This window comes from Mycteria americana, chromosome 9 (assembly GCF_035582795.1).
Source record: "Mycteria americana isolate JAX WOST 10 ecotype Jacksonville Zoo and Gardens chromosome 9, USCA_MyAme_1.0, whole genome shotgun sequence".
In the NCBI taxonomy this organism is placed as follows: Eukaryota; Metazoa; Chordata; class Aves; order Ciconiiformes; family Ciconiidae; genus Mycteria; species Mycteria americana.
In genome coordinates, this window is record NC_134373.1 from 21,890,281 (window position 1) to 21,911,023 (window position 20,743).

General features: G+C 39.4%; 1 protein-coding gene across 1 annotated transcript; it reads left to right on the top strand.

Moving 5' to 3' along the window:
- The first annotated feature begins 1,286 nt into the window (after positions 1-1,286).
- On the top strand, positions 1,287-20,454 carry FASTKD1 (FAST kinase domains 1). Its single transcript, XM_075512450.1, has 16 exons — positions 1,287-1,446; positions 3,851-3,940; positions 4,897-5,398; positions 5,767-5,835; positions 6,817-6,942; positions 8,117-8,515; positions 9,686-9,796; positions 10,958-11,089; positions 12,096-12,582; positions 13,351-13,465; positions 14,753-14,881; positions 15,621-15,752; positions 16,820-16,933; positions 17,208-17,349; positions 18,371-18,485; positions 19,513-20,454. The coding sequence occupies exons 3-16, from the start codon at positions 5,064-5,066 to the stop codon at positions 19,600-19,602; spliced, it is 2,496 nt and encodes an 831-aa protein (XP_075368565.1). The 5' UTR covers positions 1,287-1,446; positions 3,851-3,940; positions 4,897-5,063; the 3' UTR covers positions 19,603-20,454.
- Positions 20,455-20,743: the final 289 nt, after the last annotated feature.

A 20,743-nucleotide genomic window follows, 5' to 3' on the forward strand; every position in this document is an offset into this window, starting at 1 on the left:
TCCATATGATTTGCAGAAGTCCCCTGCATATGAACATGGAATAGTTTTTCTCTAAAGTGGGATATCAGATGCCTTGGAGTTCTTATGTGAGTTTGCACAAGGCCTGAGATTCTTGGAAGGGGTAAGTGCCACCCTTTGAGATGACCTGACAGGGTTTGGGTCTCACTCTGTTACTTGCATGCCTGTGTAGACTGTAACTAAGGCAATCTGGATTTGCTAGCAGAAAGGTACAGGAGCTGTTCCAGTTACAAATTTTACAGTTAAAAAAATTGTTACAAATCCAGTTAAAAGTTTTACATGCTGTTTTTCTAAAACACTACAGACCTATAATTAAAATAGGGGCTATTTTATTAGTTTGAGTGAGTTCCATGTTCATAAGCATCCAATATATGAGGTACACATACGATCAACCACAGACAAAAAGTAAAAAAATCCAAACCTTTGATAGACAGCTGCAAAAGAGAGAGAAGGTCCAGAAAGATGACCTGGAGTATATGTATACAACATAAGATACATGTTGCAACATATGTTAGATTTGTGTTTCAGAACTCATACTTTTTTTTTTTTGCAAAGCATAAAAAAATTATAATGTAAAATAAAGTAACATTAATTCCAGTACAGTGAAGCCAAACTCTTGGAACTTCACCCTTCCTGAACTTCAGTCCCTTTGTGATTTTTCTAGGCAGGGAAGACATTTTCCCCCCTCAGAATGTGTTATACAAACTTTAGTTTTATTAATATGACCTCAAGAATCAAGGTGACCTTGGAACTTTTTTATTATTTTTTTTTATTTCCTTTGGAAGGTCTAACTGGCTGGACTTTCCCCTATCTCCCTACATTTCCTGACATCTCAGCTCATGGGAAATGCTCTGTCTTGGGGCATACGCACGGTGAATAACAGTGCAGAGGCACACGGAGTACTGAGGCTAAACCACGCGCTTGTTTTGAGTGAGCAGTATCCATCTGTGGCTTGAATGCAGGAAGCATCTTGTGAAAAAGTAAGCTAAGGACTTCTCAGGTTGTGTTTTGCGGGCGCAGGGAGGCTTCAAAAGTTGCGCAGGCGACAGCGATTCCTTTGTCTTCTTATTTAACCTAGTTGGGTGCTGGACTTCCCCGTTTCAATAGCCCTCGCTTAAGGCAGCGCTAGCAGACACCTCGCATCCCGCGCCCCGCCAGCACGCACGCGTGGCCGAAAGCCGCGGCCGCTGCTTCGGCCTGCCGGCAGCTGGGCCGTGCCCGCTGCCCGCCACGCAAGGCAGCCCAGCCCAGCCCCGCCCCGCCCCGCCTCCGCGCCCGCTCCGCCACCGCCCCTCCGCAGGCGCGCAGGGAGCCGCGGGCCGTCCCTCCGAGGCCGCCGCCACCTTTCCGCCAGGCGTGAGGAGAGGGCGGGCTCGGGCACGGCCCGGGCAGTGCTGTCCTCCTGCTGTACTCCGGGGGCAGCTGCCGGTACGGGCGGACGGGCGGGCGTGCTGGGGCCGCGACTCGGGACCTCTCCCGCGGGTTGGAGGGCAGGCTGGGCCGCGGCGGAGCGAGGCGGTTCCGGGGGGCCGGGCCCGGAGCTTCCTCCCGCCGAGCATGGTAGTGCCCTCTTCCTCCCAGAGCGTACGCTGTTAATGCAGCCACCGTTGAGCTAAACGTGGCCGAGGGAGCGGCGGGCGGTGGCGGGAAACGAGCCCAACGCTGCGGTTTGCCCCCCTGCGTGCGGGTGGGGGGCAGCGGGGCCCTGGTCGCCCCTTCCCCGCCCGCCGCCGCCTTGAGGCCTGTGTGGCGGCTCAGCCCCTTCCCCAGCTCCTTCTGAAGCGCTTCTGGGTCACAATCTCCCCGCGGGAAAGGAGGAGACGACTCGAGGGTGGGAGCAGGCGGGCTTTCCGCGGGTGACCCGGCAGCAGCGCGGCATGGAGGCAGCCCCGGCGGTGCGGGGCAGGGCAAAGGCAGGACATGAGGTAGGCTGCTGCTGGTACCCGTGTGACAGGAGTGTTGTACTGCCCACGGCATGGCTCGCGAAAACCGAGGTAACTCTGGCAGACAGGTGAAAAACACCCTATACCGCACAAGCAGCTCTCTTAACACTTAGTTACTTAAATATTTAATAATTTTTATACTTAGGGAGTGGCGGGTGTCCACATTTTCTCCTTTGTGGAAGACTTCCTGGCTCACTGTAGTTTGTAATACAGCCTTGAAAATGCTTATTGTCTTTCAACTGATAGGAAATATTTTAAAGAATTTCTTGTCCTTTTAGTGTATATTTTGCATGGTAAGTAGAACACTTTAGAAATAGTTCTTTAAGTAGATACAAATTTCCTATTTTTAATCTATGTGTTTATAAGTTTCAAAACATCCAACATTTCCTATTGATTTCATTTTTATAAGATATTAGAATTAATTACAACTTAAAAATGCATCCAAGTTTGTGGTGAATCACTTGCATCAGCTAAATACCTTCAAGAAACAGAAATATTTGGAAAGTTCCTGCAGACTGTTTTAGATAGAGGTCCTGGTTCCCAGTCATTAGGATAGGGGATGCAAGGTCCACTGCAGCACGAGAAGGGGAAATTATGTGTTACCTGGGTTTACATGGAAATTATTTGAGCATGAAGTTTTTGCATTCTCTTCAGGTATCTACTTCATCCTGTCTTCTGGTAGCTTAGCTTGCTGGTACTGTAGGGAGTAAATGTGAATTGATATTGTAACAATTTTTTCCATCTGATGGACGTATGAAAATAGAAGCAAGGCAAAAATACACTAATAAAAAGCCTTTGCTTAATGTTCTGTAATACAGTACATGAAATCTTAAAATCAAGTTTAAATATATCAGTATTCTCTTAGAGGTATTTGATGCTGTCTTAGTTCTCTAAAACAGGATTAAGAAAAAAATCCTGTTCATTTGCAGCTAGGACTCCGGACATGGTCGTATAAAAAGGTTAAAAATTTGTGCTGGTTTTCAAGCTGTACTTTACTATCATGTCATTAGAGGGGAAATGCTTTTTTTCTCTCTTTAAACTAGGTAGTTTGTATAGTTCAGTAATTCTGATAACTCTGTATTGTGGCTTCTGCTTAGAAGCTGTTTGTGGAACAGTCAATCACTTCTGCTTCTGATTGTTGTCACTGTATCTGATTTGCTGCATCTACATGCATCTACATGGCAAAAGGGAACAGAAAAACTATTTTTAATGAACTGGAAAATCTGTGGGGTAAAAAAATTGTCAAATGGTATGGTAAATGTGGTTAATTTAGTACTTGAGACTTTGTGGAAGATTACTAGATTGTGATTTAACAATGGCTTGCCCAACCTTTGATCTGTATTTTAGCTTATTTAATACACATAAAGTCTCATGAGAAGTCCCAGCTACTTCTAAAAGCACGTGGCTGCATACTAAGAGGGAAAAGCCAAAAATACTTTTTATGGAGATTACATGGAATAAATAATATCACACAACTTTTCTCAGTGATAAAGTGGAATAAATTCTTTGCAAAGACAACTATCGTATGGAACAAATAGAAACAATAAAAGCAATGTCTGAAAAGGAACTATAAAGCAAATCATTATTATAAAAAGGTACTTAATACATAATATCTGGAAAAATTGTACCTTTTATTTTTGTATGCTTTCATTTTGCATAGGGAAGAAAACATATTACAACAGATCATAAATTAAAATGACTTCATTTTAGCTTTCCTTGTATCTGCCCCAGTGTCAGCAACAGCAGTGTAGTGCAGTGTGTCATATGACTTTTTATTCTCTGAAGCTGATTGTGTGGACAACAAAAGAAATCCAGCTATATCCAATTTTGTGGAATGACTTCAGTACCTTACATAGACTGCTCAAATAAGAAGATTTTTTCTTTCTCAGTGGACCTAGTGTGTGCTGCTGCCATCGCCTTGATAATGTTACATTGATGGAATCATGCCTACAGTTGAAGAGCATTCAAGTTGGCTGAAGGTATGGTACGTTGATAATTTTTGTTGTTACTGATTATATCTTCTAAAGCAAGACTTCTATAGACTTTTCCATGATATCCGAGTTAAGGGAATTTGATGGGTCTTTTTTGGTGTACCACAATATTTACTACCAGTGGTTTGTGTTCTGCAGCTTGGAAGCAATTTTATAGGCTGTAGAATACAGAGTTGTTAGTACTGTGTACAAATGGGGGGATATATTAAGAAAACAAATGAATACTTACCAAATTTCAATAGACAAGTCTGTAGCTTCCACTATAATTTGGGGAATAGGTTGCTTTTCTTTTGTGCAGTGGGTGATTCCAGCTGATGTGTTGTGACTGATCGATATCCTATATTACAAACGTGGTCACCCTTCCTGACTAGAAGCCATATACCAAAATCTTCATAGGTTTACAAGACATAGACCACATACTAAAGAGAGCAGAGTGGAAAGGAAACTCTGGAAGAGGCTCATAGGCAGGGTACAGTTGATATCACTATGGGATGGATGCGCATATAGAGCCAGAGGAATCCAGTGATGCCAGCTTAGGAGCTCTTGCCATCTCACTTCCTTTTAGCACCAATAGTTGTATTTTCTGGCAGTTCCCAGACCCTGGTTTGGGATTATGGAGTGGCCTAGTGAGAGCAAGCCTCACTTGACTTAGTTATGCAGTGCCTGCACGTTAAAAAGCTCAGCTTTGCCTTCTCAGTAGTAGCATGATAGCACATGTTCCTTTTAAAGGCAGGTTTCTAAATTTGAAAACTTACCAAGTGGACTAACTTTTTCTTAGTGCTTGTGAGCATGTCAGTGTTCACTGTTCGGAACTTCTCTGAGAACAACCCAGGCTGTAGGTTCTTCTCAAGCTTACCTTACTCAGAACATTAAAAGGTAGAGACATTGATTTTTAGCTAGTAGTTATGACTGTACTTAACTGCTTTAATTCTGTCTCATTACAGATACCTCAGAATTGAATTCTTCTTAAAACAGTGACCATACAGGATGAAAGAAAGATGATTTGTTTTTCAAATACTTGACTTTGTTCTTTGTAACAACGTGGTTTACTGTGAAAAGTGAAAGAAGAATCTTTCTGGACACTTTAAAGATAGCTGGTAGGCAGAGCAAAATGCTTTGTTTGAGGCAGGCTTGCTTGTTTATGCTGAGACGTTACCAAGCTCGGACTCTGAGTAGTGATCTGCTTTTGAGCCAGATAAATAGCTGCACCCATGAAGATGAAGTGTTCAGCCTTGTTGGAAGGAACAAGGCCAGGCTTTCTGAAAAACACGTGGGAATTGCATTGAACGTGCTGTGGCAATTGCAAAAGAAGAGGCCGCTTCTCTTAAGGACTAGTGACTATGTAAGAAATCACGCCCAGTTTCTTACTCTTTGCATTTTAGCAGAAAACAAGGTGGAACACATGGAAGATGAGGCCATAGTGGACACCCTGTATAGTATTCTGAGGTAAGCAGCATTATGTTGAATTCTGCATCTATACATTTTGTATTCGGTAATAAAAAGAGATGGAATTTTGACTACAAAGCCATCATATAAGGAGATTGGGAGACTGCCATGTCCCAGCTTTCATGATCTGACTGTTTGACACAGACAACTTAGCGTGCTGTGCCTCAGTTTTTGAGATGCAGGCAGAACTGGTCTGTTTTGCACTCCCAGTAGGTGGAGTTATGATTGTTAATGCACAAATGTTTATAATGTGTTTGAATGGAGGGAGTGATAGAAAAGTAAAACATGATAAATAATGAAAAGACATATGTCTTATTTCTTTGCAACTTTTGAAGCAAATGTCAAACTATTATGTCTTTCTTCTGAAGGCTCAATGTTGAAGACCATGATTCTCTAGCAGAAGTGCTTGTTACAGAAGCATGGAAAAGATTAGAAAGGCAAGTACTGTGCCACTACGCTTTGTGAAAGATATAAGTTGCAAGCATGGTTTGCTTCATGTGAGGCTACGCAGAGTTGTCAAAGAGTATTTACAGGATGTTTTAAACACTATGTGAGTATTTTAAATGACAATTGTATTTTTGAAGGTTTTGGAAATTATTTTATACATATGGAGGCTTTGAGTATTGATGGACTTTGGTACACAAACGCTTGAGAGATTCAGATACTGCAACAACAGGGACCGACACTTAAGATTTTGAAATATATTGTCTGTGTAGGTTTATGTGTTTGAAGAAAATTGCAGGTTTTAATATTTACAGTTTTATCTTAGAGCTTGCTGTCCAGCTCTTAAATGGTTGTTGTAATCCTGCTTATCTAATTTTAGTAAAAACCTTTTGTATCAAAACATCAGCATTTGCCCTTTGTGTGTTTTTTTGTTGTTTTTTTTTTGTTGGGTTGTTTCGATTTTTTTTTTTTTAAATATTGTAATTTTCATTCTTTAATCTCAGGTTAATGGCAGAAGCTAGTGTCAGTCTTGGCACCAGCATCACAGAATTGCCTCTCCCAGCTTAACAGCTAGGGCATCTTGACAATTAAATAAGTTCAATGTACCTTGAACACAAAATGGCATTCGGGTATTAAATTGCTCACATTCATTTTAGCTATTTCACATAATGGCTTGAGAATGTAATCTTTATAGATTTCTTACGCCAATCTGGTTAAATGAAGAGCTTCTAATTTTCGTAGAGCTCCATATGCACAACATGCTTTAATAAAAAAAACACCTAGGTGTTTTGGCTAAGTCCAGGGTATCACTATAGGGGACCAAATAGGAAATACTTGGATATTTTGTTTCCTTGTTTTGTAATTTGAATATAACGTTGTCTTTTATATAATTGTTGAATTAGATTTTTGTCTTTGGTTATTCACTAGAAATAAAAGGTAAAGATTCTGTCTGTCTGTCTTTGATGTCTTGACAGGCTTAGTCTGCCAGCTCTGTCTAAATTTGCACTGTGTTTATACAAACAACGCAGACATTTCAGTCCCGTAATTGGCAAAGTAGCTCATATTGTGGACATGAAACTGGATTCTATACAGGATATAAGGTAAGTGTCAGAATGAAATTGAGTAGCAGGAGAAGTAATATGTCACAATTACTGGGCTGCCTTTGCTGCACGCTTTCCCTTTTTCTCAGCTGGAGGTTGCTTTTCTTCAGTTTGGAGTTTGTGGGAAAGGAGGTGATTTGTATTAGTGCATTGGTTTTCATGGACAGGTTTGCTTAGGTGAATGCATTTTTCCAATGATGTTGCGAAGAATTTCTTTATAACCAATTTCAACAATTAAAACGAATGTTCTACTTACAGTGAAAAAACAGCAGATATTGTGTTATCCTGATTCTAAATTTCACATGGACTTTTTTGAGAATTTAGAGGCTATTGACTCACCAAAAGATGTTTTTCTTCCTTGAGATTGATAATTTCTCTACTATGACATGGATTTAGCTTACTATTGTGAATAGCAATAAGGAGTCTTAAAGAATGTTATTTTTATTTATCTTCAGAGCTTTTTTTTTTTGGTCAAGTTGAATTAATCAATTCTCTTGCTAGCATGTCTAGTGCATTACCCTAATACTAAAATCAGTTAAAACCTACCCCTAGTCAAAGAAGTCCAAGCTTCTTTTTCTTGCCTCTGTTCCCCCTGGGCCATTATAGCAAAGGCTGCTCTTCCCTTTTTCTGCTTTATACAGCACCAGCAGCCCCAACACTTATTTTTACGGATGTGAGGAGCCTGCTTATGAAACTCATTGAATGGGACAGCGTTTCTTTACAGAACTGATTCTCCCTGTGTTCATAAGTTTTATTCCCTTAGGAAGGGATTCTTTCCTTAGGAGTGACGATGACTCTCTTCCCCATTTTGTCACTTGAGAATTGTTTGGGTTTCTTTAGTTTCCATTGAACATTAAAGATCTTTTTGCAAATTTGAATCAGGCAAGTCAGGGTCTTGCCTTAGGCAAACGCTTTCATCACATACAACTTTGTAAGGGATGGTTGAAAAATCCCAATAGTTTCAGAAATTCACTGAGAGTAGAATTTTGACTTTAATAGGAGAAATGGGTTTTGCTCATCTGTTTTTTCTGCATTAGATTTAAAATTCCTTTTTATGCAGAAGTCAGCAACACCCTGACTAACGTTCCTTTCTTTGCATAGTTTATTTAAGAAATCTAAAATTTATTACTTACCATGTTCAATGTGTAAGTGTAAAATCTTTTGAATTTTTTAGGATCTTGTCGGTTTTGATGATCAGCATATCTGATGTTATCTCACAGAGTTTTCGAGATCGATTACTACGCAAGGCTGAACAGCTCTTGGAAGAAAAGGATGAAGTCCACTTCAACTATGCCAAAAGAATACTACTGTTTCTTCAAAATGCTAAACTGAGATATCATCCATTGGTAGAAAAATGCAACAAGATTTTCCTTAAAAGTGCCTCCCATCTTGATGTACACACTATTAGTCTTATTTTTGGACTGTACGAGCAGCTGGGTTTTGACAATGCTGAATTCCGCTTGGTTGCTAAACAGCTGCTGTCTGAAAGTATAGATGATTATTATGATCCTGACACCTTTGCAAAATTATTTTTTACTCTTGGGCCTATGGCAGGATCCAAGGTAAGAGAAAGGTAAGTTTATTAACAATTTTGTCTTATTTATGATATATATATATAGTCTTGCATAGAAATTAAAAATGTATCAATGTTTGGAGGAATTCCTGAGCCTATCCATGAGCTGAGCATTAGGTTTCCTAGTTGTAACTTTGTAGCAATTTATTATTTCATTATGGAAACACTGTCATAGCAGTTTGTTGCATACAAAGCTGGATCCAGTAATCAAGGGGTATGTGGATGCTGTTATGCAAGGCCATCTTGTAGCTCTGTCTCTTCAACTACAGCCTGCCTTTCACAGTGGAAGGTAGTAAAAAACTTTCTGTCTTTCTCCTGAGAAATATATGCAGTGGTATGTGTTGCTTTTTCCTTTTTAAGACTGGCAGTAGCTGAAGCAGCCTGAGTCTTGTCCTATCCCAGTTTGCTGTATATCCTCTATATGAAAGGTTGTCAGCAGGGAACACTTCAGCATTTATTTGGCAATTAGAGCATAGTATTATGTGGCAGATTTCCTCTGCCTGTTTTTCTTGTGCTACAAAATCGTATTTGGCAGTGGTATTAGTCATGGGTCTCTCAAAGTCTGCAGTTTTAGGCAGAATTTGCTGTATTAATTAAAATTAGTCACATTTTCAGACTTTTCTTCATGAACATTTGGCTCTGTTCTGGAAGCAAAACGGAGATCTGGATATACTGCAAGCCTGTGTTGGTTTTGCCATAGCTGACAGTTCCAAAAGCTTTTCTTAGATTTTTTTAACAATTTACTTTATTTCTGGTAAAAATCAGTGTGAGGCAGAAAAAGTCATTAGGTTTATTTGCCCCAGAACCAGTTCAACTCATGTTTGATTCTGTTATCTGTAACTTGCTGATAGATGGCGAATTGTTTAGTGTCTTAGAGTACCTTCCCTACTTCTTGTCTACTTTCAGAATTGTTGGACTCGCTGGTTTCTAGTGTTAGAGCAATATGTACTGATCTAACACACTCATCTCTTTATCTGCGCCATGCAGATCAACTGTTTAGAAGAAGGGTCTACAGAACAAAGGTCTCTAGTTTGGGGTAATTTGTTTTCCTGTATTTCCTGAAGTAGTCTATTGGTTCTTTCCTTCCTAGACAAAGAAAATGGCTGCAATCTTTGCTGGAGACTTTCAACTGTTTTACTTTGGAAAATACATCTTTTCTTTTCCTCTTAGGTTGCTAGTAACTGCAGTGCGCATGGCAGAAGAATTTAGCAGTTATCAAGTATTGGCAATACTGAAGACGATGCAGAAGATGAAATGCAGAAATTCTCATCTACTCAAAAAGTAATTTTTTTGATACTGCTAAGAAGTTGCATTGTCTAGGTAAACTACTTCCATTTAGTATGGAAAACTATATAATATCTAGTAAATTGGGAGTGGAAAGTGTGTCACTTGCACACAAATGTGTATACACTATATCTAATTAGCTATTACAGATTTTAGAATATCACAGCTTGACCCAGAAGTAATTGAGGCAATTTAGGAATTTCATAGAAGGGCATTTCAACCCTACCAAGTTAATGTAATATAACTTTTGGCTTATTTACAAATATGTGATCCTATTTGAGTAAACTTAGCCTCTAACAATTACTGTAAACTGGTGAGACAAATGAGAATATACTAAGTTGCAGAGAATGTGTCCTATCTAGGAGATCCTGTTACTAACGTGAATTGTTTCTTCAAAAGTTATTGTACCCTACTTTTGTGTCTTTAAGAACCTGGGCCGTATTTTCTGCAGTTGTAAACTGAACATTGTTTATAGGAAGACGTAATGTCTTTCATACAATGAAGGGAAAAGCAGTTGAGGTTTTGGGCACAGAAGATGTAGCATCAGATATGTCACAGATGCAGCAGAGTTAAATGCAGGTTGTGAGCAATAACTGGATTGAATGTAGTTGTATGAACCAAATAGATCCTTGGGAGAAAAAGGACAAGTAGGACCGTGGAGCAGAGTGGTATTAAAGGGAAGACAGGTGAATTCATGCTTTTTCTCCTTGAATCTCACTGTCTAAAGAAGGTCTTAAGGTGTTATCTTTCCCTACAAATTAGTCCCCTTTTGCAGCTTTAGACCAACATAGCCGTAGCAACCACTATTGTATTATAAGTGAGTACAGTGGTGCTGAAGCTGGTGATGCTGTTCTAGTTTATCCCATTCTTGGTCCACTCTAAATATAACTGATTGTAAAATCTGCAACAGAAATTATTAGAGTGAAGTAGCTGTTTTGCTGTGACGAGGGCTTTAATTTTGCAATTCACGAAGTGGAGAGAGGCTGCTGTGTCTTAGTGGAATACTGTCAAAACTGGGGTGGAGGGGAGTGTAGGTGTGTGCAACCCTCTACCTAGGTACTGTGCACCACGGGACACCTTCTTCATGTGGGATGTTGGGTTTTGCAATATCTTCTGTATTAGCATAATACCATGTCACCTTTTCCTCTTTGTATTCAGAATGGCTTCTATTCTGCACAAACACTTGGATAGCTATCATGTATTACAGTTGGTAAAGTTAACACAGTACTTGGTGGTGTTGCATTGCCACAATCTGGAGCTGTTTGCCAAACTAAAAATGTTATTATTTGGGTAAGTGTGTATTCTTGGAAATGTAGCTATTTAAGTATTGAACAGTTGTCTACTTAATATTTCAAATAACAAGCTAAGATGTTAAATTGTTTTGTTTCCATAAAATATGAAGAAGTAACAAACTGTTAAAAGTATTTTATTCTCTTAAACGCATAAATCAGAGGATAGGAAGTGGATATTGTCTTGACTGTAGACCCAATGGTATCTGCTAATAGATATGTTATCTTTTAAAAGTAGATTTTTTTTGTCCCTTGGCCGCTGCAATATAATGACATTGAACAGGAAATTTTGATTGGTACTTTATAGGAAGAGTAGGTATTAATGTCATCTTTGATGTTTGGAGGAACAAGTAATGAAAATTATACAGTAAGAATGCCACGGTTGGGACAAGTGAAAGTGTGAAGCAGAAGTACTCTTCTTTTGATTGAAGAACTGTCTAGTTCATTCTCAGGCTTGTACAGTTGCAACACAGAAAGGGAAACCATTTCGGGAATTGCGGGAGAAGAGATCTGCCACTGTTGCTTCCATTGCTCAGCCTCTGTAGGAATGCAGTGCCTTGGTTGTACAGGTTTTTTTGTGGATGATGCCTTCATGTTCCTCGGGCACCTCAGAACCTGGTGCTCCCCAGGGCAGAAATCACAGAAATTATCCAGGCCCAGAAACCCACAGACTCTGTTAACAAAGGTGGATGCTCTGCCCTTACTAAGGACTTCTGTGTTTATCAGTAACACCTGAAGCCTCACCAGCTGACTGAGATGCTCCCTGTCTTCTTCCCTTTTTCAACTTTGAATAAATTAGAAGAAGTTGTTAATCTCAATGAAAAAAGATGGCAGTCACTAACTGTGTGAATTTCTACAATGTCGTTAATATTCTACTTATTTTATATTTGATGTGCGGCTTTTGACTTTTAAAATAGAATTTTCATGCATGTAATTTATTTGTTTTTTTTTAATATTTGCGCTTTGTCAGTACTGATGGTCTGTTTTTATTTCTGTCTCTCTTCCAGTTTTTTAAAATCTAGTGTCATACCTGCCGATACTGCTGCAATAATTCGTGCTCTGGCCATGCTTCCTTCGTTTCAAGTGGAGGAAATAATTATAAACAAAGCAGCAGCAGTTCTGCCTCAATGCAGGCTCCATCATTTGAATTGCATTGCTACAGCTCTTGTCAAATGGAATCATTATGACCAGTTGCACTGGCAAAACAGTTCTGAGCTATGTGTAAAGCTTCTGCAAAAACTAAATGGCTGTGGATTTCAGAGGCTTCAGAAAGCCAACAACTTAAATCTTCTGTTGGAAGAACTTACACATGTGAATGGAGAGTGGTTTGAAGAAGTCCTCAGTGAGGAAACTATGGCAATGTGTCAACGCTTGATAGACCAAATAACGTGGGCAAATGTATTACAGTTGTCTTTTTTTCTCATAAAAACAAACCACCGTTGTCCTTCATTACTTGACAGAATAGCTTCTGTGACTGTTGAAAATATAGACAAGGTATTACAGTTTTGCTTTCTATCTACTGTGTAAGTTATTCAGTAAGAAAGGACAGGTGAGTAGTTAATGTGTTTCAGAGCACCATCCACTGTGTTTCTAAGAGTTTTCTTCAGTGTACCTGATTAGCTCATCTATCTTCACTCAAAGCTGTTTTGCTTCCACGTATATTATTTTGCACTTACTTCTCTTTAATTTTCCTTTCTTAATTTATTGTTTAGTCAGTCAGTGTTAGGTCAACCATAATCTTTTGCATTCAGCTTTACATTTGACCATCTTAAATAATTTTTTTTGACCTCTTTACAAATAGTCACATCACACAGTGTATATTTTTACATTACTCATTCTTGTGGGGATTTCCCCAATAGCCTGTCTTTTTGGTCAAAATTACTGTGTTTTCTTGCTATCTTCCCCCCCCCCCCCCCCCTGCTATTTATATAGATCTTTGATTTTGTTCTATGACGGTTTAGTTTCTTTAAGAGCATATAATGGGAAACCTTTTTAAAAGCTTCTTTAAGTATACAGAAACACTTGGATCATCTACATGAAATAGATTTTAAGTTTTAGCCATAGCTGCAATTTTAATGATTTCTGCATTTTATTTTTTTAAATATTTTTCTCCAGGAAAAGTTGAGAAAAAAAAAAAATTTAGAAAATAGCTCATCTAGTTTTAAATCTCCCAACCTTGAATGAATTATAAACCCCTTTTTTATTGTAAAGCAATATTAGGATATTTTGTAGTGACTTAATTTAGGATGTCTTTTTTTCCAGATCCACCCCTTAGAAATCTATTTTATTCTCTTCCTTTTCTCTGCTCTGAATTATGACCCTCCTGCCAATGAAGAGTTCTTTGAAAGTTGTATCCAACATCTTACTTCTAACTTGAGTAAGTGCATTAGACAAAGATATTCTGACACCAAAAGAATAAGTATCATTGGAAGAGATTATTTGTACTGAGTAAAAATGGGAATAGAATGGCATTTTTTTTTTTTTAAGCAAAGAAAAAAGTGTGTCTGTGTGTTACTATTAATACTGTGCCTACTGGGGTTAAACCACGACAAAGATTCAATGTATGCTTCTGTTGAATTTTCTAGCTTCATTTTACCCTTTAAAAATTACTGTTGATAAGGGACTAGCAAAGCATTTTGATGTCGTGGTTTAACCCCAGCTGGCAACTAAGCCCCACGCAAGCTGCTCGCTCACTCCCCCCCGCGGTGGGATGAGGGAGAGAATCAGAAGAATAAAAGTGAGAAAACTCATGGGTTGAGATAAAGACAGTTCAATAGGTAAAGCAAAAGCTGCACAGGCAAGCAAAGCAAAACAAGGAATTCATCCACTCCTTCCCATGGGCAGGCAGGTGTTCAGCCATCTCCAGGAAAGCAGGGCTCCATCACATGTAATGGTTACTTGGGAAGACAAACGCCATCACTCCAAATGTCCCCCCCTTCCTTCTTCTTCCCCAGCTTTATATGCTGAGCATGACGTCATATGGTATGGAATAGCCCTTTGGTCAGTCGGGCTCGGCTGTCCCAGCTGTGTCCCCCCCCAGCTTCTTGTGCACCTGGCAGAGCATGGGAAGCTGAAAAGGCCTTGACTAGTGCAGCAACAACTAAAACATCTCTGTATTATCAACACTGTTTTCAGCACAAATCCAAAACACAGACCCATACTAGCCACTATAAAGAAAGTTAACTCTATCCCAGCCAAAACCAGCACACTTGAGCATAGTAAAAAGCAAGTGAAAATTCTGATTAATTCCCTGTCCTCTTATTGGATAGAATTGTTGTGGCATTCCCGAAGGACTCATCATTTGGGGACAGGATGCATTTTGTGATTCATCACAAAGAAATGGCTAAGTTGTAGAGGAAATGTGTAGAGGCTTTTTGTTTGTTTGGGTTTTGATTGATTTCGCAGCCTCACAGAACTGTGAAAATTTGCTGACTACTGAAATATTATGGAGTTACCTTTTTTTTTTAAGACTAACTAGTTTCCTCCTGCAAAGACCTGGCAGGAGTTACCTTATGCCTTGGTGCAGTTAGCAGAGGTAGTCCTTAATCTCCCTGTATGTTCATTTAGTATGTTAAGAAAGAAACTTGGATGATTTGGGAGGACATTGCAAATCCTTTCGACTTTATGTCATGTGTTAATATGAATTTCTGTTTGGTTTTTAAAGGTTGTTTTGAAAGTCACCACTTGGTGCTGCTTGGTCATGTTTTGGCAGTGGCTGGGTATTTTCCTCCAGATCTGATAAAGAGGATATTTAATGTTTCTTTCCTAAGTAAACTGGATGCTCAACTTGAAGGTAATATCTAGCGCTCTGTTGACTTTGATTATATATCTATATATGAGTTGAGAAGTAGAATTACTCTTTAAATGATTCAGTTTTCTGGAAAGACCCCTCTATATAATCTAGTCATTATTTGAGTGCTAAAAGGGAAGGGATGAACAAAAATTTGTGCTTTGTTTTAAAAGTACAGCCCTGTGTTGCAGATGAGAGAAGCTAATTTAAAACAAATTTTATAGTCAATTTATTGCACTCAGTATTTAATAATTCTTCAATTTCATTAGAAATAAAATTACCTCACTGTGGTATTTATTACTAGAAATAGTCACAAAGCTCAAGAAATAATGTGGGATTCTTGTCTGCAAGAAATGACTCCCACCGGTCTCTTCTCTCTGAATAAGAGACTGAGTGTGTGTGCTTGACTGTTTCCTTCCTCTCTACCTGCACATTGTTCACTACCAATGTACTGTTGCCATTTGCCTTCAACCACTTCATTAAAAGATAAATGATGGAAGAGGGTTTAAATTGCTGCTTTCTTATGTCTCACTGTTGTTCTTAATATTGAACAAAACTGTTATTTTTCATTTTTTCCTCGGGGATTTTGAGAACTTTTCTAAGATTCTGCAGCATGAACTTTTTAAATGCCGTAGTATACAGATACTTGCATCTCTAGTAAAGAATTCAGAGGTGTTCATTTAGTTCAATGTGTTGGATTTTTCACATTTCAGTTCACACCTTTTTATTTTGTTTAACTCAGTCCTGCCCGATACCCTAAAGCAGAAGGTCCACTTGCGCCTCATGAAATTGAACAGAGCAGTCTGTCTGGAATGCCCAGAGTTTCATATCCCTTGGTTTCATGAGCGCTACTGCCAACGTGTCTTTTGTAACAGTAAGTAATTTAGGAGAGGAAAAGCTGCCCTTGTTACTAGCAATAGTCTGTTTTCAATAATCTGCTAGACACTTCTAAAACTGCCATGTTGACACTAGCACACAATAGAAGCTCAGAAATGCACACCCCGCTAACTGCTGAGGATGTGTTCTTGAAAAGTGCAACTACTTAGTCGTGCAACAGATAGCAAAGCAGTTTTCCCCATGAGAATTAATGTAATAGAGAAGGGGTATTTCTACATAAAATTTAAATACACAGAAACAGTGTATATGGCATGGAGCATGGAGAGGCAGGAAGAGGATTGTTAGGATTGTCTACTGGAGGAGGCAGGTCACTGATCCCCGCTTCACTTACAAGACTGAATATTTGACTTAAATTTTTCAAGGTGAGCATTTTTGCTGCCTCCTTTTGAACTCACTGTTGTCATCTTCCTCAGAAGAATCAAGATCCATCAAGGGTGAGAGGTGGAGATCAGGGATGAGAGGTGGAGAAGTAGGCTAGTGGTCAAGTGTAGCAGCTGAGATCTTTCAGAATAGCGATCACTTCAGAAAATCCAGCTGATGCAAACTCACTATGTCCTCCACTGATTCTCATGGGGGAGATCTGCTTTGCTATCCATCAAACTCATCTTCAGTCTCTGAGATAAAGCAGCTGTTTAATGGAGCAAGGTATTAAACAATCTGCAACAGACAGAGAAGTGACAGATAGTGGAGTGTGCTTGTGATAGCTGCAAAATAAGTAAATGCTTATTTAACTGTCTAAGCACAATTGAAAGCAAACAAAATCCAACAGGTAAAACCTGAAACTAAAGTGTTTGTAGTATGTCAATGGGAAAAATCCTGGCATGGAAAGCCTGGACTTGAAGTTTGTGCTTAATAGGCACCTGCCACTTTCCACCCCGAAGATGATCACATGGTTTCTGAATTATGATGGAATAACACCAGGGATCTGTGGAAAAGCTTTAATTCAGTAGGCTGGCTGTCAAAAATTCAGTGTCACAAAATGCTATTTTCAAAACTTTGGCTGTGGAAGTTTTGATGGATTAATTCTTTATTTTGTTTTTGTAGGCAGTAGCCGAATAAATCCACTGCGACAGCATGTTCACAGAATGCTGATAGAGATCTTAGGAGGGAGCAATTATGCAAGAATATCTGTTCTCACACCATACTACTATGAAATAGGTGAGACGTTAACCCTCTAAGGATTGTTATGGAGACCTCCGATATCACTATTATCACCAAGATTAGGAAGCCCTTGGGCATGTGGCCACAAGATACTGCAAAGAAGAAATTGCTGTATAAAATACAGTTTCTAAAAAGTTCTGTGTAATATAAATAATGTTGGGTGTCTCTAATTATGGTTATCACTTAGTTTGTCTAGAAGTAAAAACACTGCACAGATAAAATTCTTTCACTTTTTTTTGTCAATAAACAGGTTTGTTGTGTTTTCTCACAGATTTTGAGTGCATTCTGGATGAAAATAGAAAGCCTCTTTCCTACATGGCTCAGAATATACCTTTGGATGATGTGGAGGGAATACACTTGAGACATGACATCAAGGATGAAGGGAGAAAGGCTCTGCCACCAGGAGCTCAGAGGTTAGTACATCGAATTCTTGCACATTAGGTCTTCCAAGCTTCCAAGTTTAGATCAAGTTTAGACCAGCTTTTTGATGCTTATGTCCTAAACGGTTGTTGCAACCCCTAGGGTATTTATTTTTCTGTTCCTAGGAAGCCTTCCTAGGTGTGGTGGGTTGACCCCAGCTGGCAACTAAGCGCCCACCCAGTTGCTCACTCACTCCCCTGCAGTGTGATGGAGGAGAGAATCTGGAGGGCAAAAGCGAGGAAAAAAAAAACCTCCTGGGCTGCAATTAAGACAGTTTAATAAGAGAAGAAAGAAGGGGGGAAAAAAAAAAAAAGGGAAAAGAAAACAATTTATGCAAATGCAGTCACTCACCACCAGTAGACCAATGCTGGAGCAACGGCTACTTTGGAAAAACTCCCCCACGTTTTATTGCTGAGCATGATGTTATATAGTGTGGAATATCGCTTTGGCCAGTTGAGGTTCCAGCTGTGTCCCCTCCCAACCTCTTGCCAATGCCAGCCTATACACCGTGGGTGCAGAGTGAGAAACAGAGAAGGCCTTGATGCTGTGCAAGCACTCTTCAACAATAGCCAAAATATTGGTGTGTTACCAACACTGTTTTGGTCACAGATCCAAAACACAGCACCATACGGGTGGCTATGAAGACAAGTAATTCCATCCCAGCCAGACCCAGTACACTAGGGCAGACAGGGCATTCTTGAAATGTGTTTCATGAGGTTGGAACACTGTTTTCCTTCCACCTCTTCAAATGAAAGCCTTGAAAATGCTGGTTAGCTGTTTTTGCCATTTGAACAAAAACAGATGCAGGGAGGAAATGCTTCTTCTAAATCATGTAAAGTTCAAGTATCTCTAGAGAAATATGAGTTTAAGGGAGTTGTTTAATTTTGTTTTTCTATGAATTGTCAGGTTTATCTAGTAATAGTCTTGCTGCAGCTATCGATACTGAACTAGAAATACCACTTCTTGCTATTCAGGTAAGACCTGAAAGTAAATGCATATTTTTGTTGTTTGCAGAATTGCTTTGGAATTTCTTGATTCAAAAGCTTTTAGCAAAGATTCACATCACCTGAAAGGAGAACATGCAGTGAAAAAACGACACCTGGAAATCCTGGGGTACCGGGTAGTTCAGGTGAGCAGTCAGCAATATTTTATGTCCTTTCCGAGTTGTATGGATAGTGCAGATTGATACATTTTCCTTGCAACACATTTAAAGATAGTTTTAATAGTTAAAAGCAACAACTACTAGGTGAGAGCAATTTTTGTATTTAGGGGGGAAATTCCAAGTTGTTCTCAGGATGGTGTAAGGACTTCATAGAACTTGCACCTTCTCTGAAAGTGGCTGCAGCAAAACTGAAGTCAAAAGGTCTCAGTCTTACCTTACTGCAGGCAAACTAGCAATCTTGACGTAGCCTGAGTAAAGGAGAAAAAGTGAAATGAGAGTTTCATTTCAATTCACCAAAGATTTCTACAGTAGAAGAAGATTGAACATACCCTCCGTGAGTGATAGAGAGACAGTTACGGCAGCTGCAAGATGGGATACGGATGCTGTCTGTCTGCTGCAGTGATTGTGCTGTGACAGGGAAGACTAGTGGCCAGAGATAATTCACAGCCACCAGCACAGAAACATGTGGGTAATGGAGGCTCATGAATGCACATTCTCCTGTACATATAATTACTCACCTACTCTAATTTTATCTAGAATCCTTCTGTTAAGTTTGGTTTTGTTGGTTTTTTTTTAACAGGATAATCATCCTTTCTCATATTCCCCTTGCAGTAAATGTTATGCTACTGATACACCATTCCAGTTTGATCCATTAACATTACAAACTATAGTGACGTGGGATTTTTCTCTCTATTTGGGTTTCAAAAGGTGGGAGATGGTGTAATGAAGTTGTCATAGCCTGTATTGCGTGGGCATCTGCTTTACATCTCTGCAACTATGCTGCTTTTTGGAAGCAACCTGACTGTACTTACACGAAGAAGAATCTTACATTGAGAAATTAATCTTTTCAGTATTAGAATAAGCCTAGCTTTTAGAAGGACACAGGTGATAAAATATCTTCAAGTGGAGAATAACAGATACTAGAGTGCCTTTTCTTTGCTCTATGTGGCTTATACCAATGTTAACACTCAGTTTGTATGATTCTGTTCTACAGATTCCTCACTTCGAATGGAATTCTATGGTTCTGTCAACAAAAGGTGAACAGCTAGAATATCTGAGAAAGCATCTATATGGAATACAGTGATGTCAGATGTGCAGTCAGAAGTACTTTTTATACAACACTTTATGTACCATTAAACTTCTTGTAATCCTGGAATACTTGGTTTCAAAACTCTCTTTATCTGTGAGTTAGCTGGACCAAGGCTTGCCATGGGGCATCAGGTGTCAAGAGATTTAATCCTCACTTTGTTAGGGATTGCAAAAGGCAGGTTGCAATGGGCCACGAAGATGTGATAAGGATGCTTAAAATCTCCCATTATCTGGAAGCTATTCTTTAAGTACATGAGTCTGTGACAGTTTTGCTATAAAATTACATTATTATCTTTTCAATAAATAGCACAGAGGCTTAGCCAGACATAAAACTATCCAAAGAAAAAGTTGGAAATGCTCGACTGAGAGAGGAGGCAGCAGATCTACTGGAAACATGTGACAGAATGAGCAATAGGGATCAAACAGTATCTGTACTGTGAAACCAAGAAACTGAAATGCAGATTTACTAAGAATAGGACTGCTATTACAGCCATTCTGTTTCCATCTCCCAGAACAGAGGTACTGTGGGTGACTGTGTCGGGGGAGGGTGTTGTGCAGTGAGGAACCTCCAGCTGCTTCTCCTACCCTGTGATGTGGTGTGTGCAGAAGAAGTATGGCTTGAGCCTTCCGGAACACTTTCACATACTTAAAAGATAGACTAGTTCTAGAGGTCTGGCAGCCACCCAGACCCTTGAAATACCTGTACTCCCGTTAAATGCAACTTGGAAGGGATACCTGAAAGATTTATACAAGATAAGGAGAAAATAATGCTTATGTCAGACATAGGCACTTACTAGCAACTGGATAATTAATGAAATCTATTAGTATGGCATTATGCCTTGGACTAGCCCTTGTTAATAGAAATAAAAAAAAATTAGACAAACCATCTAACCTGCCTGGTCTGTAAATAAGACAGTGTACAGAAAAGCAACATTAGGCTGAAAATTGAAACCAAGAATCAAGACCAAGAAAAGTCTTCAGAGAGCGATAACCACCTTGGTTACTGGTGGTGAAAAACATTGCTGGTTTATTTATCATGTTTCAAAACCATCTGCCAGGCTTCCTGTGGTCATGCTTGGCCAGGGTTTGTGTCAGAAGGCACAAGATACTGAGATGTAGAAGGAAAAAGTGGAGTA

Coding starts and splice junctions, on each gene's coding strand:
- FASTKD1 (XM_075512450.1), top strand. CDS start 5,064: ATGCTTTGTTTGAGGCAGGCTTGCTTGTTTATGCTGAGACGTTACCAA. Junction 15,753..16,819: donor CCAACGTGTCTTTTGTAACA/GTAAGTAATTTA, acceptor TTGTTTTTGTAG/GCAGTAGCCGAATAAATCCA. Junction 16,934..17,207: donor ACCATACTACTATGAAATAG/GTGAGACGTTAA, acceptor GTTTTCTCACAG/ATTTTGAGTGCATTCTGGAT.